At 37.1% G+C, this 17,574-nt stretch overlaps 1 protein-coding gene across 1 annotated transcript in view; it reads right to left on the reverse strand.

The window, feature by feature from the left end:
* Positions 1–5,351: 5,351 nt before the first annotated feature.
* LOC131238890 (uncharacterized) overlaps positions 5,352–17,574 on the reverse strand; it is a 35,018-nt gene continuing 22,795 nt past the window's right edge. Inside the window, exons 4-9 of the mRNA XM_058236479.1 lie at positions 9,886–10,073; positions 9,635–9,719; positions 7,246–7,321; positions 6,929–7,021; positions 6,621–6,760; positions 5,352–5,664 (exon numbers count right to left, since the gene is read on the reverse strand). Coding sequence (XP_058092462.1) covers positions 5,352–5,664; positions 6,621–6,760; positions 6,929–7,021; positions 7,246–7,321; positions 9,635–9,719; positions 9,886–9,931 — 753 coding nt within the window. The 5' untranslated portion in view covers positions 9,932–10,073. The remainder of the gene's footprint in view (positions 5,665–6,620; positions 6,761–6,928; positions 7,022–7,245; positions 7,322–9,634; positions 9,720–9,885; positions 10,074–17,574) is intronic.

Here is a 17,574-nt window from a genome sequence, read left to right on the forward strand (position 1 = left end):
TCAAACAAAGCAACACAAGGAATAGGATAACTAAGCTAATGTCGAATGTTACCAAGGTAAGAAGGTTCGAAGGCTTCCCTGATTGCTCGTCTTGGAGATATTCTGCTAGAGGATGGATTCCTGCAAGATGCCACATTCACTCTAGGAAATCGTGCCACATCAGCAAGGCCATCAACAAACCAAACACATCCACTGTTTTCATGAATGAGATTCAGCAATTCGTAATTGGATGGAGAATATGGCAGATAGAAGGTTATGATCAACATTGATGACCACGTCTGGAGGTTGCCGGGCCTACTCAATCAGTAGCTCTAGATCTGATCTAAGAACTCGAGAACGAGAAGAAAGGAAGAGAAATAAGAGAGCGAATGAGAATTGGAGGCAAGATGGGAGATTAAAAGTTCCAAATCCAAGATGGGAGAAGCGTACGAGACGAGAGAGAGAGATGAGGAAGGGAGAGCAACAAAAGAGGAATAGATAGAGGGAAATGAAAAACCCTCTCCGTGTTTTTTTTAAAAAAAATTTTAATAACCAACATTTTATCATCGGCCATGGCCCAAAATCAGGGACGTTTTTGGACCGTTGCCAGTGATTCTCATTATTATCATGAGCTATACATGGCCGCTAGTGAAAATTACACCAGTAAAGCCACGTTTTCTTGGAGTGAGATAGACATCAAAATAAACTATAGGTTTCATCACTTAGTCTTAGCTAAGAGATTTAGTCTAACAAGACTGACATCTTAGAAGAAAAACAAAAAGATCAACTAGAACCATGAAGAAATCGAAGTGGAAAAATGTTGTCGGTGCTCCACATAGACCTTCTCTCCCTTTTCAAACCGTATAAGATGATTTGAAGTAGCCTAGGGACTCCTTTAAATAGTTTTGCAACTCAAACTTTCACAACTCCTTAGAAAAGTTTACAAACCACCTCAAATTTATGCACACTGTGCATCTTTGATGGCAACTTTGATGCCATTGAACAGTCTTCGATTGCACCTTTGATGACATTGAACTATCTTCAATTCCATCGAAAATCTTTAGAACTATCCAATGAGTTGAGCCCGAAATTCATAAATTGTCGATGGCATCGAAGTCAGTTCGATAACATCGAAGTCAATTTTGGGAATTATTTCATGAATTTCTCTTTTAAACTTGGAGTTTCAGAATATCATTTTTCTAGCCAATTTTCAGGATTCATTTTCTGCACTTCAAACCTTCAATTCTTTTCATTCCTCACTTGGTTTCCTTAAATCTTTAGCATGTGAATTCTTCATTAATGACTTCCAAATCTTTAATTCTTCATTATCTTCTTTTGAGCTCTAAATTCATCCTTTTAAGTGCATATTCATCATAAGCTTCCAAATCACCTCGCATGACAAAAATGTATATAATTAAATCAAATTATCAATTAAATGGTAGGAAAACTAATATAATTAAAGAGTTAAATATGCAATATTTGAGTCTTAACAATGTGTGAGTGAGCATTGACTTTCCTTATTGTGGTTTTCCAACAAATTAGAGAAAATCACCAAAATAATGCCTATAACAAGCTTCCTTAAGGCAAAAGAAGATGATTTCTGAGAATAAGCCACTTTCAGCAAAAATAAAAAATTGCTGCACAAAAACAGGCATGTACAAAGTCGGATCATTTGTCCGGTCTTACAGCAAAAAACAAGTAGATTTTGGTTACAGACCAAGTTAGATGGAGTTGTTGTATCCATGATATTCTTTTGAGTTAGTCAATGGAGATGATGAGAATAACCCCAATGAGAAGGCAAAATAATCCAAAAGAAGACTTGTGTTCTACTTGTGTTGACCATAGCTTCAACCCATGATGCCTAATTGATCGATGTTGTTTTGTATGCGATATTGATTGGCATTTGAAGCTTCAGCATTCCATTAACCTAGGAATAGGAGCCCTTGTAAGGAAAAACATTTTAGAAACATTTTCTAGATACACATAACAAAATAAGGGGATAGACGTTCATATGGGAAAAGCCAAGGAAAAACAAACACAGTACTATTGCACCATCCATGTCCATGACAATCTTATAGTCTATCCATAGTAGGGATAACATGGATTCTGCATTGCAAATATAAATTATCAATACGGTATTCATATGTTCTAATAGACTAATGAACTAAACACCAACAGCACAAGCAAAATTAAGTCCTGACATATCTTTCACAACACACTATAGTATGCAACAATGGCATGCCACAATAACATCATAGAAATCTTAGCATAGTGTGGAAAGAATTCTAATAGTATATGAAGTCTGTTCCTATTTTTCATTAGATTTTAGATTCCCTAAACCCCAGCAGATTCCAGATTCCAACCCTGCTTTTGCATTATTAGGATGTTAGGTTAAGCTTGATTGAGACATGAATTCAAATAAGCTTCTCTTTTATTTGGTAAAACTTTGGGGGATGGATTTCTTTTATTTAACACAAACACATAAATGAGATGTTATTTATTACACAATTACACAAATGCGTAAGGACAACATGGCATTGTAGAGCTCTAACAGATGATCCATGAAAACTCAAATGAACAGATAATAATTGAATTCATTAGCAAACAGTCAATAATACAATAAAATTTAGATGTTTCAGAAGGAACATACAAGATCACTAAGATGCCACTAAAACGACTCAAATTGGTTTTTGCAACACTCGAAATTCAATTTACTTTCACCCTACTTATTTGTCATCCAAATGTAGACAAGACTTTTCACTTGTAAGTAAACATTGGCATCTTTGAGCACCATTTATACCTTAATTACAACAGGGTGGAAAATATCAAGAAATATCCAACCACTACTCAATTTCTTTCAAATCATCTGATCAATGACGAATTCCTCACATTTATTAGAGGTCCCCTAATTTTCAATGGTAGCAGAGCAACTGTGCCTAGGACTTCAAACTAATGTTCTGACAGAATGATCATGCATCTTCCTCAATCCCTGAAGCAATCCCACAAAGCATGTTAAATACAGTTTCTTCTATTATGTCCTTTCTTTACGATCTCAACAAATATAAATAAAACATACATATGTATAGATGATCCCAAATCCTATTTTTTGTTGATCCATGCCAACTACCCTTTACATAGTTTTGAAAATTTTACTTTTTGCCTTTTCTCTTTGATTCCGCTACTTCTTTAAGAAATGATGAAAATAAGAAATGATCTTGATAGTAGTTCATATAAACCATGCTTTGGCTCCAATAATCAGTGGAGCTGAATTATTTTTCTTCTTCAAATAGAAATAAATTAGGGGGGAAAACACAAATACATGCAACAGGTTTGATTTACTGCTTAATGGCTAAAGCATGATGTGAGGCACCATTTTGGTATAGCCCACCTGCCAATAATAAAATTGAGACACCCAAGGGACTATTAAGAGAATGGTCTCCCAGGTGGCGTGTACCACTTTTGACATGGAAACTCATTGTATTTTCGGAGGTATTCTTCCTAAGTGTGACATGTGTCATACTGTTACCAGGCACTAATAGGGTCCTAATAAATATATGTAGTTATATACTAACCTAAATTCTTTTAGCCTAGACAACAACTAAAAACACAGTATTCAATAAGGAATTAATCTCTACACCTAGAAACTCCAAAGTGGGTGTTTTGTTCTAACTATGTCCAATGATTCAATTTCACTCGGTAAGCGAACAAGCCCTCATATCCCTTCTCACCATCTGAATCAAAATCCTCTAATATGTTCCTCTCATTATCCATTCAAGCCTTCTCACCACATGCAATCAAAGGACGAGCATGTTATACAAACAATTGATACCTTGTTGTATGGAGAAGGAAATACAAAGTAACACGCATCAGAAATTGCAAATTGTTTTTCCTCCAATTTCTCAAACCTAATGAAAGAAAGATGATAAGATAATATAAAATATGTAAATGACTAAGCCAAAAGCTGAAGCAGAACAAATAAAACACTCAAATGAATTCAATTGCCAACTTACTACAAAAAGGTTGTTAGGAAGAATCAAGTGCCATGAAATAGCAAGTTTGTGAACGCTTCCCATCAACAACCTATGGACAAGAAATTTGAATGAAGTATCAGAAGAAGGGCAATTCCAAACATAATGAGAATGCTTTGTCTATTGAGAAGCATGGCTTTTAATTATTTGATGAGAAACATAATGTATCAATCTTAATTGCATTTCTGTTGCACAAGCTAGAATGATTCTCATTGGCTTTAAGAAGAGCGAGTGTAATGCATTGCCAATATTTTGATTTTAGAGAATGGTTTATACCTTTAAAGTACTTGACAGTTCCACTAAGAGAAATTAAAACTACTGACACAACATGATCATGGGGAATGTCTCGAGATATCGGAGCATCTGGGAAAGACCAACTCTAAACAAAGAAACAAGAGAAAAATGAGGATTATACATTCATAAAGTCCCACTCTTATTAACCGAGATTCGGAATAAGTTCAAACTTCTTAGGAACAACACCACTGAAGTGGTTGTTTTTTTGTGTTACTGAAAATCAAAGCAACTAAAATTAGACTTAGTATTTAGGATTTTGTTTAAAAATCTGAAGAATAGACAATCCAACAAGTAGCCTTCCCACCAAGAAAAAGACCATTCGTTTCCAATTGCAGAAAAAGGGCCTCGTCTTTCTCTCATTTTCGGAACGACAACAACAAAGCGCCAGTTGATGACTTTATTTTAATGGGGATTTTCTCTGTTTTGCCAACCATTTAAAAGCACAACCCAAATTGCTATGAGAGAGCTTAAGATAACAATGATGATGATTTAACAGAGAGCCTATATACACACATATACATATATAAAGGAATTCTCACCTGCACACTAGTTCTTATGAGAACTTGTGGGAACTTTTTCAAAACTCATCTCCTATGATATAATCACAAAATCTAAACTGTCCAGATGATGCAGCTCCCCATGAAACCCCCAGGGCCCAACTTTCACCCTAATCCAAAACTTTAGTGGGCCATGGCGAATGAAAATAGTTTCCTCTCTTGATTTGGATAACACATTAATACACAACCGATATCACAGAAAATGATTACAATTCCTAGGAGGTAAATTCTTTAGCATAAAACCTTCAATTAGAAGATAAACATCACACAAGAAAACATCTTTATTCTTTCAGCCTACCTTTATTACATTTGAATTTTGATCACCAATACTAGAAATCTACATTCTAAATAAACATTGATTCTACTCTCTGCCTGTATGTGTATTATAAAAAGAAAAACCTCCATGCTTGATTATTTTCATACAATAGACACCTACAGTAATAATGTTCTTTCCACTACAAGCCCACAGCTTCAATAATTTCTATACACCCGATTATACCGTGAGATCCATTAATTGACCTAATGTAAGTGCATGGAATGACTCTAGAGAGCAAGAAGGCCTACCAACAGATAGCTCCTGAGCCACATGGTGCATGGTTGGCCAAGAGTTTGGATATGGCCAAATGCATGCAAGTGCCATAGACACTGCAAATACGACTTCTCGTGCAACCTCCGCCATCGGATTGGAGTGATGTTTGTCCAACATATCCTTTAGCAATATATCTTCTCTGTTTGGTGATGACAAAGAGGAGATGAGCTCCCCAGGATGCCTTCCCATCATCACTTCAAGTGCCACAATGCTAAAGCTATATACATCACATTTTTAGTCATCCTTATTGTATATGCAAGTTCTAGAAGAAAGAAGATAGTTCAATCATGTTATTTACTCTCTATAATCATCAACAGGTAAACTCTTATTCATATTTCAAATTAACCCGGGTTTTGTTAATATAGGTTTGAGCTAACCTTAAGGCATCTTTATAGACTGAGCATGTGCCAAGAGTTTTGTTTGCTACATCCGGGATGTGCATAAGATAGGCCAAACTTTCAGATAATCTTGCTAGAAAGTCAGGATGGTCCACTCTGTAACACCCCGTACTTTCATTACAAGAAAAACAGGCTTTACTGGCGGCCAAAACCACCCCTAAAAGTCCCCAAAACCGTCGGTATAAGAATTACCGGCAGTTGGACACGTGCCGCTAAATGGGGGCGTTGCTGTATGTTTTACTGGCGGTCGCACCTTTTTTACCGGCATTTTTAGGCTAAAATAGGAACTTTTAGCGGCGTTTAGCAGCGCTTCTGGTGACTGCCGGTAAAAACTATAAACGCGCCGGTAAAAGATATGAGAAATGCTGGTTAAAAGCTATTGGAAACGCCACTAAAAGCTGTAAAAATCGCCGGTAAAAAGTTATGAGAAATGCATGTAAATTATGTAAAAAACGTCGGTAAAAGTTGCAACAAACACCGGTAAAAGCTGTAACAAGTGCCGATAAGAAATTGAAAAAATGCCAGTAAAAGCTGTAAAAAGCGCCAGTAAAAAATGGAAAAAAGGCCAGTAAAGGATGGAAAAAGTGCTCTAAAAGGTCGCCACAATGCCTGTAAAAGTATTTTTGATTGCCGCAATAAGGTTGCCAAAAACCGGGAAAGATATGTAAAAATTCCGAAAAATGCATGCCGAAGCAATTTCATGCCAAAATTTGTATGTATAATTCTACAAGAAAAAAACAACAACAACATGGTTTTACAAGAATTAACAACTAACACTAAGATGTAGACTGCTTCCAAAAATTTTAACATAGTCCGCATGTCCTGGGCAATCCACGTGTGCATAGTGCCGCTTAGCAGTCTTATATAATCCACGTGTGCATAGTGCCGCTTAGCAGTCTTATATTCCACATGGGCCTACAACTCATGTCACCTACAATAAGCTTCCAATATGTCCAAAATAAGTAGTTATTGAGCATAAAAAATGCCAATAAAAGACAGCATTAAAACATGCTATGTACTTATGATAGAAACATATCCCAACACATAATGTGCATGATGCAAGAAAGAAAATGGCATCCTAACCGTTGCAATGGTAATTCCTCGAGCTTTATCCTCTGGTCCCTTGTCAATCTCATCAAAGGCAACAGCCTTAGCTTTACCTTCTTTTGCCAGTACCTATAAAAAGCCCATAGAAATTAGAATGCCGCACAAGCTCCTTGTAAGGATAACATAATCATAAACTCAGAAAAAACAAATCAACTCTAGATCTAGAGAGAGACAAATAAGATCAATATCATCAATATCATCATCATCAACATCTGCGGCTTATACCAACTGATTGGGGGTCTGCTAGCTAAGATCAATATATGGAAGCATAAAATACATCAACTAAAATCAACCTTTGTAATGGCTGCTGTGAGTGTAGTTTTCCCATCATCGACATGTCCAATAGTCCCAACATTTACATGTGGTTTCCTGCATCAATAAACACAACAAGAATACAAATGTAAAGAATTGTACATGACCAAAGTACATTAATTCACGTCATGAACTAACAGACAAATTCAGGACAACCTAAATATTATCTCCCTTTGAAGAAACCGAATCAAAGATACCAAAAACATCAATGAGTTGTATACTGTCACTATGGAGTAGTATTTTTCCATTTAACCATGTGAAACATTATTAGAATTTAATGCAAAATAGCAACTCAAAAGACCAAGCTAGAAATATTACATGCAAAAATTACAAAACAGTCATACACATCAAAGTCTTTGGAGAGTAGAAAGTCTGCAACCAATGCTAATTTGATGACTAGACTATTGGCTTCCTAATGAATGTAAGAGGTCCTTCCAAATCTCCATAAATCCTTAAAAGAGCTAACAAGTGGAAGTTATTTCTCCTGTGAGCCACCTGATGGTGTTGCTCAAGGTTTTAAGCAAGACCAAAAGAGCTCTCACCCACTAATTATTGTTCCATCATGTTGCAGGTATGTGCAAATAAGAACCATCCATCTAGTGGCTCCCAAAGTGAGCGGTGAATGGTTAAAGAAAACAAAATGTAGAAAACAAAATTGGTTAAGAACAGTATATATTTAGCAATTAGAATTTCAAAAGGAGATGGCTATGATTATTTGATAGGTGTCATTTTCAAAACCACATGCCATTGACAATAAGGTCCACTTGAAGGACAGCCCCAAGATTCCAATCTCGCCTCCCAAATGTATAGTGGGGAGATCTCTCTGCCATATCTGGGTTCTTTTGGCTGTATTGTAAAATTTCCATTCTTGTAAATCCACAATAGAAATTTCCCTACCATGACTTGCATTTGATTTTAAAGAAGCATTTTGGTTTGATGATGATAACCATTCGATATGTGTGTGTATGCATGTCCAACATCAATGTGTCCAAGTTACATAGGCTTGTCTCTTTCATATCTGCTCCTCATTCCATCTTTTTTCCAATAATAACAATACCAAAATATTTAAGGTGCAAAGACTTTGGCTAAATGCTAAAAAAACACTCAATCCTATTCATGAGAATATTGTTCAACATTTCTCGCTCTTAAAACTTACCTTAGCAACAGTCCCGAGAAAGAAGATGGCATGCCATACAGTCATATCATGCCAACATTACATGCACATCAGCAAATTGACATGAAAAACTTAAATGTAAAGAAAGCGAGAATGGACAAGATCAGCAAACCCATGTTATAATTGTATGGTATGGATATGACTCTGGTATGGTAATTGTTTGAGCCATAACAAAGAAAACAAATATTTTATTTCAATCAAATTGTCATGGTTCAACAAATAGAAATAACATACTTTTGCGAAATAAAGTACATAGAAAGGATGATGAAACCATCTCTCTCTCTCTCTCTCTCTCTCTCTCTCTCAAAAGAAAAAGATGATGTTACCAACCTTTTCACATTCAAATGTGGTAGGTTCATCTGGATATTTTTTGGTGTGCAAAAAAATCAAAGCTAGTTCGACTGCAACAAAAGTTTAGTAATGAGACTCATTTGGAACTTAAAATATCATGCAACTATAATACCAATAATGAGGCTGCTATTTTGAGCATAGGCATCCAAATTTGTCTTCAAAGTGGATTGAATTTTTGTAAGGCCCCATTTGGGAGCATAGTTTGACTTTTGAGAAAAGGATTATTTCATTGAAATGTGTTCATGCAGAAATTAGTGGAAAAGGAAATGGAATGTTTGGGAGTTCTTTCCATTTCCTCAAGAAAAGTGACATCAATAGAACTTTTTCTAAAGTCATTTATGCTTCATGTGTTTGCAAGATTTAACAAACTCTAAGCTCCAAAAGTCAAAATGTGGCCGTTGCAGCCCAAGAAGTGACTATTATGAACTATGGAACTGTTCTCTTCCAAGAAACAGAACATGGAATTGTGAACCATGATTTTTTTAGATGAAATGCATTTTTTTTTTTTGAAAAAAAAAATGAAACAAAGTATGGAACTGCTCCAAAATAGATTCATCAGAGGAAAAAAAAAATAGAGCTGTAATCTTTTGTAATTTTGAGATGACGTGCTTTCATCGGAGGCATGAAAGTAGGTACTTCCAAGGCAGAGGAGGCTGGCTTTGCAGTAGTCCTCTAATCTAACCCAATAAATAGGAAGCAAGAAAGTAATTCTTTTAGGATGTGAAAGAGAAAAACAAAGGCATTAAAAAAAAGAGCTTCCTATAACTAATGAAATTCACTACGATAGTAAAAAAAAAAAAAACTCTAATTGCCTACATTCTTTAAGGACACTTTTGGAGACTCACCCATAGAACATGGACAACAAATTCTCTTTTGGTTGGGGCTCATCACTCAACGATGACAATGGTGAAGTCATTGATGCGTCCCCACCTATTGCAGGAAAAAGAAAAATATAGAACAGTATCAACAAATAAGCAACTTTAATAAGAAACAATAGTAAAATCTCCTTGACATAGTGGTGAAAACAATTGAAAACTTCATATATTTAACAGGACCACCACAATAATAATTTAAAGAAAAAAATGGTAAGAGTTACATGGCATCTGTGTGATATATAGATGCAATTTCCAACCCGGTCTCATTTTGCATTTTCCTTGGCTAGGAAAATTTGTCCCTGAGAGAAAAAACAAGCTTGTAGAATCATCAACTTGCAATTGTTAGTATCCACTGCATCTATGGCTATTGTGAATGTTCTGAAGACATCCAATCTCTGCATATAAGAACCTGCAATGATGAGGAGCAATAATTACAAGCATTATATTAGATTCAGCTACTACATAATGTTCTTGTTGTAATAATCTAGAACATTAAAAAATGAACTTCCATTACTAAAATTTAACAGCAGATCTCAACAATAGAGGCTATATGATTAACAACTGGCATAGTATGTACTAATGAAGTGAACTGAAATAATTAGTTCTTGAAGTGGAAGTGATTACAGAAGTAAAATAGTTGAAATGCCACTCACTGTTTATTAAGGCATTCTTGTAAGCTACTGCAAATTAGTCAAGGAGTCAAGAAAACTCAAGTCATGAGCTTTCCCAAATCCAAGTTCATTAGCACTCATATCTAAGATTGAGACATCCTTCAGTATGCCAATCTACATATAAGAACAATTTTCAAGTGACGTGTGAAAAACAACGAAGAAACATTGCATGAGACACTTTTCAAGACTCGCAAGTAGCTAGAGATGTACATAGTGAACAAATGCTGGTACAAACATGCCTCCATATCCAATGTTCATGATCTAAGAAGCCTTGCTTCTTTAATAAGAAGAGATAATCTTATGCTTAGCAAAAGGAGAATTAAAAAGAAGAAGAGGAAAAAAACCTCTTGTCTATCGAGTTTTGTTCACTCCCCAAGTATAGGGTTGTGATGTAGTAATAAACTCGGTAAGACCGAGGTCGAATCCACAGGGACTAATACCTGTACGTTATCTGAAACTAGGTAGAAATAGAACTAGACTAAGATGTGATCTAAACCAAATAGAATTTGATGAATAATGGTGAGAGATTAATGTAAAACTTTTAAGGAATTCAAAGGAAAGAAACTAGGGATTCAGAGGATCCACTTGTAGAGATCAGGGAGAAATTATGCCTGCTTCAGAAATCATGGAATTTAACTAGACTTCCTTTGATATAGTTTTCAAGAGGTGAATGGTATATGAATTAGAATGGATTCCATCATCTAACCATGCCCAGGAGACAAAGCAAACAACAGGATTAAACTAATTACCAACCAATCAACAATGTATGAGGATCAGGAAGGGTACTGTCATCCTACCATGCCCATGGAGCAATGATGAACAACAGGGCTTCCTGACTTCATAAACATAAAAAGGGGAAAGAAATATTCAGAGCCATTGCAAACCCATTGTAATTTCAGTCACAACAGACCATTAAAGACTAAGAAAAATATTCTTTATAATAATCACTAAATCAAATTCAGTTTATGAAATTTAAAGGCACAAAGTAGAATCTCCCATCTCACTACAGGCTTCACCTCTTAGCCCTAGCTAAGAGGTTTAGCCACACATGAATGGGCTAAATTCAAATATCAAAAATAGAAGAAGGAGAAAGAAAAGAGCCAAGAAAAACCAGGTCCAGGTCCAGCTCGAGTGACGCTGCCAGCAGCCAACTTCTCTTTTTCCCTTTTCTTTCCACGGCTGCACTCTCCCCGCGGCTCAGCAACCCTGCTCCAGCGCTCTCCTTCTTTCACTTTTTCTTCCTTTCTTCCTTTTCTTCCTCACGTCAAAACCCAAGACCGAGCACACGTTCCACTCTCCTGGCCTCCACGGCTGCCCACGCCAAGCTTCGATCTTCAATCTTCCTCCTCGAGTTGAATGCCCCTCTCCCTCACTCTCCCTTCCTTTTGTAGTTGTGAGGGCCGGCTGAAGAAAACTTCATGCGTAAGTTTTCTTACGCAGGCGTAATTCTTTACGGTGTTTACGCTGATTGATTGGTGGGGCCTATTATTGAACTTAACGGAGAAATCTACTCCGTTCATTGGAAGCGTGGCGAAATACTAGTCGGGAAAGGACGGTTCTTGACTGATCACAGTGTGGTCCATAGGCTTTTTTCACTCCGCCGTCCAACCCGCATTTAGACGGTTGGAAATCGTCTTCTCGATGCCTTCTGGGATTCTGCCACCTAGGCGATGGTTACAGGGCCCTTTGGAGTCCACTGAATGGTCCAGATCGGACTGATCAATGCAGAGGGTGGCCCACAACATTCGACCGCAGGCTCTGTTGCGAAACAGAGCCTGCGCGACTCGTGCTGTGATGTTGGTGGGGTCCAAAATCAGTATCAGACGAGAAATCCACCACGTCCATTGCGTTCTCCTCGAAAAACTGCTTGGGACAGGCTGATTTGTCTTTAGTTTGATGCGGCCCATGGTACCAGATCTTCTAGTCGTCCGTCTTGCATTTGATCATGAGTTACATGTGTGTGCGCGCATGGGAACAGAAGAAGACATTGGACAGGGTCTTGGCCACCCTATGAAGAAAATAGATGGTTCAGATCGTCCGTTTGGGCGATGGATGTGGCCCACTGTGATTAGCCGGTGAGAGCACGTCCCTCCAGTGACGTGCGAAAGTCTCATTTTGGACATTTTGTGCAAAAAACTGGTGGGGTCCACTGTGATGCCTGTCCTAGAAATCCACTCCCTCCATCAGCTCCTGTATGTAGTGTTGGCCCATGGCCTCTAGTTTAAAGCAGATTTGACTTCAGGGTGGGCCACACGCTTAACCAATGTATGGACAGCATTCACCGTTAGAAATATAATTTGATTCACGTATGCATGCATGGCACATCTATTTACAGATTTGCCATTCTCTTTTGTTATATCTTCTGCCGTTTGTTTCTCCCTACTGCACCATTCAAAAGAAGTGAAATTTGACAAATATCCACCGTTTTTCGTGCTCTTTCCATCAGTTCAGTTTGGGTCCAGATCTCCCAAGGATGTCCAAGATGCTTTCTTAATGGTTATTGTCCTCTGATCTCTCTGTTGGGCCACTTCCACAAGGATCTAATGGCTGAAATTTGACGTGTACGGTTAATTTATGGTCTTCAGGCCATGTATGAAGTTTCGAGCAGAGTGGATGGAGGAAACCTGTGATCTTGCATTCTGATGACTTTCGGGCCACTTGAACTTCGATTTCTCAATTTTCTCGAATCCCCTGGCGTGTAATTCCTTTGATCTTGGTCCCTGGAATTCATTCCATGCTTTGGTTTCATCGGAGCGTTAAATCCATGCTTTAAGCATCCTTTTTGATCCATGCTCATAAATACACTCTGCATCACAAACACAATTAAAGCGAGGCCATTAAACGGTATCATGCTTGTAAATTCATGCAATAACGGGTCCGATATGCAATATTTGACCCACAACACAACCCCCAACAACAACATCTTGCTAGTCCCGAGCAAGGTATGCGAAAATTAATTTCAGAGAAATAAAGCGCAATTCCTATAAACCCAAGTGACTTGTGAACAAATAATTGAGACGTGAAAATTCTTACGATTCATGAATGTTAGGCATTATTCTCTCCTAGACTCAAGCACACAATAAATTTCATAATCAAGTTCAAAATTTTAGTCCATCAATCAGAACAATTCTAAACATTGAATTCCATGGATGTATAGTCCAATCTCGACTTATCAACATTAAGATTCACCTCTCTATTTAAGGATATCATTGGTAACTAATAAGAGAACTTGCCTCACACCTTATAGTTTTATTTTTTTAATTTTTGACTTCTTTTTTTTTCATTAGAAGTAACACCAAGAAGAGGGATCAAATCCTCACCTATAGGGAGCAAACCTATGGTAAAGACTGTACACCTAACTCTTTCTCAAATATCATCCATGGGGGATCGAATCCTCACCTATAGGGAGTAAACCTATGGTAAAGACTGTTCGCCCAATCCTTTCAATTTTCTCAGGTCGGTTCTTTTCATGCTTAGTGAGTACCACGTTAATCCTTCAATATCAGACTGAAACCTTAATATGCAAGCGAGATGTGTCTTGCGAATTCATGACTCAATCAATATTTACAAATTCTAATAATGGATTAACAATTCAAACTTAGCTGTGAAATTTAATAGATAACCGAATCCAAGAGTCGTAAATTACCAACATCATGTATTTTGTAATTCCCAATGTCCCAGATGGCCATCAAAATCACTTTGAATTCATATGAACTTCCAGAAAAATTTAAAATTTTCACAACTTTTGCTATTTTCACAACTTTTGCTCAAGACCAAGAAAATACTGATTAGGAAACCTAATCTTCCACCCCCAACCAAAAATCTACATTGTCCTCAATGTAAAAGAAATAAACATGCAATGCACAACGGAAATCAAGGAGGAGTGATGGAAAGATAGTACCTGGACGAAAAGAATCAAGAGGCTTTCCAAAGATATCTACGTAAGAGCGGGTCAGCACAAGAGAGAAACCAACAAAAATAAAATAAAATAAAAATAACAAAAATGAAATCCTATCTACACCACTTTCGCAGGTACTCTCGATTGCATTTAGCATATGCAACAAGCCTTTAAACCCCTAGGTTACCCCTAGTGGACGAGTTGTAGTCTCGTGAGGGTTTGCAGTAATGTTACCCACAAACATTGAACTAACTGACGAAATGAAATAAAGAGCTAGGTTGCCTCCCAGGAGCGCTAAGTTTATCGTCTTCAGCCGGACAAATAAAGCAACTACCCTAGTCCTATGAAAGCGAGGAAAAACTACTCGATCATGCTACAGGTCCCTCTTCCGGCCATCGGCCAGTATCGTGATAAGTTTCTCAATAGGATCATCCAAAAGCCCTTTTGCAATAGGCTTGGATGCCTGGAGCTTGACTTTCCAGAGAAACTTATGTACCTCATTAAAATTTTGCTGTTGATTCGCTTGAGGTATCCAAAGTATATATGATTCACCTGTGTCAGAAAAAGTTACAAAGTTAGTATCCCATGGTGAATCAGAGACTACAGGTAGATCAAATTGAGAAAAATTTTCAGGAAGTGGTGTAGTCTCAACACATTCCGAAGTAGCAAACTTCAGTTCAATTTTCAGCTCCTCCTCCCCTAATGGTAAACATTCAGGGTCTGTGGAAGAAGGGGCTTCAGAGTAAAAGTTCACTCGGTCAGTAATGACTACCGAGATGTTGTCTTGCAAGGCATTCACTATGTCTCTTATCATGGGATCATTTGAATCTGCAAAGTGTGCCAAACAATCATCAAAAGAGTTGGGACATTCAGCTGAGGGTGACTCATTTTCCACATTAAAACTTGTGATGATCTGCCCAAGGAATCCATTGTCTTTAAAGGTAAACGGAGGTGTGCTCTCTTGCTCCAGCCCTGTACAGATAGATTGAAAATCAATAGGGGAAGCATCGATGTGATCACTTTGTTCATTGAAACTACTCAATCGAGGTGTTGAATTGTCAAACGTGTACAGCTCAGATGGTGGCCTCAACTTAGTGGTTTCAATTTCCAAGGTCGTAGCAAGCAACTCGTCCTTCTCCCGAATCAGATCATCATTTAATTCAGAGGAGTGGTCCAAACATGTTTCACAAGAGTTAGAAGGGTCTATTGTAAGGGGCTCATCCTCCACCTTAAAATCAGACATGTCAGGTGAGGGGAGTGGCTTATTATGACCGACCACTTCATGTACGTCTTGATCATTGGCCTGGACCAAACTTGAGATTGATTCTAGGGGACTTTGGGCTGTATATTCATGATCATCATCCCAATAAGCATCATTGTCTAATTCTGTGCAGTACACACTTGGGATGGGGTTGCTCTCCTCACATTCTACACCTAAGTTCGGTTGAGATTTGAAAAAACTAACCTCTACGTCATCATTGAGATCCTGTGTGTCATGTGAGGAAAGTGTGTCATCATCACTGTATTTGAAAGATACCCACGCATCTTGACCATTCCTTTGAACAGTCATTGAGATCAACTCATCGGAAAATTGAACCATATGCTCATTGATAGAATCCAACTCCTCATTTGTAATTCCAGAGTTCTTCCAAAGTGAGTTAGGATCACTTTTCTCGCATTGTATTTCTGGAATGAATTGTGGTTGAGATAACCGAGCCTCTTCTATCTTATCAAGGCGCGAATTAAGCGCTTCCAACGATTTTCTCATTTCCGTGAGATAGGCCAGGCTACGCTGAGCTAAATCCTCTTGGATTGTTTCTGATTGGATATCGATGGTAGGGTATCCAAGAGGGTAATCATTATAGCATATAGTTGGTTCATCTTCCAAATTTTGATGTTTCCCCTGGTAATAGTCATACTGATCATACATGGGAGAATATGATTGTTGATAATAATCCTCGTTTCCATAATTACGATCATATACGGCCCTATTAACAGATGGAACATAACGTTTTAGTCGGTTCTCAATGTCTGTTCTTGATGGAGAAGAATCTTGAGGTATACGTTGAATTCCACAACCCTCAGGCATTCCCCAATATCTCTTATCCATCTCGGCATATGCACGTACCCATGCTTCCATGGTAGAACCCTAACTCTGAGTCTAATCCTAGAAAAAAAGAAAAATCCTACAACAATACATAAAGTAAGAGGAGAAGTTAGAAAGATGTTACCAGACTAGAGATTCTTATATTAAGATCCTACAAAAGAAAACAACAGAAATTAGTTTCTAAATTTAAAAATTCTAAAGTAATGTTAGTTTTTAAACAAAAAGTCTACAAGTGAAAATTTCTAAAAATAAATTAGGAAACAAAGTTAGATTCTAAAAGAGTTAGAATTAGAAAGTTAATAAAAATAGAAAGTTAGTTCCTAAAAAGGAAAGTTCCAGAATTAGAAAATTTCTAAAAATAAAGGGAAGATGAGTTAGTTTCTAAAATTAGCAAGAAACTCAAAAAAAAAAATAAAAAAAAGAAATAACTAACCAAATTTCTAAAAACAAAAGAGGAAAGTTTCCAAAAATAAACTATTTCTAAAATAAAAAATAAAAAATAAAATTAAAAAAAAATAGGAAAATACTAGAATTAGAAAATTTCTAAAATTCAAACCCTAATTCTAAAAATAGAAAAAGTAGAGGAGTTAGAAAGGGATTACCAATTTAGAAGTTATTTCAGGAACCTACAAAACAGGAAAACAGGTTAGTTTCTAAAAATAAAATAAAATAAAAACCTTTAACCTAAAGTTAGTAAAATCCTAATCCCAACCTAATTCTAAAACTAATTAATTTCAGAAAAACGTAACCGTCCGATAACAGCGCCAAAAACTTGTTCACTCCCCAAGTATAGGGTTGTGATGTAGTAATAAACTCGGTAAGACCGAGGTCGAATCCACGAGGACTGATACTGTACGTTTCCTGAAACTAACTAGAAATAGAACTAGCCTAAGATGCAATCTAAATCAAATATAAATTGATGAATAATGGTGAGAGATTAATGTAAAACTTAAGGAATTTAGAGGAAGAAAAACTAGGGATTCAGAGGATCCACTTGTAGGGATCAGGGAGATCTTATGCCTGCTTCAGAAATCATAGAAATTAATTAGACTTCCTTTGATATAGTTTTCAAGAGGTGAAAGGTATATGAATTAGAATGGATTCCATCACCAAACCATGCCCAGGAGACAAAGTCAACAACAGAATTAAACTAATTACCAACCAATCAGATGATTATGAAGGTTAGGAAGGGTACCGACATCCGACCATGCCCAGGAGACGATGGCGAACAACA

Source organism: Magnolia sinica, chromosome 3, assembly GCF_029962835.1.
Source record: "Magnolia sinica isolate HGM2019 chromosome 3, MsV1, whole genome shotgun sequence".
NCBI classification, from domain to species: Eukaryota; Viridiplantae; Streptophyta; class Magnoliopsida; order Magnoliales; family Magnoliaceae; genus Magnolia; species Magnolia sinica.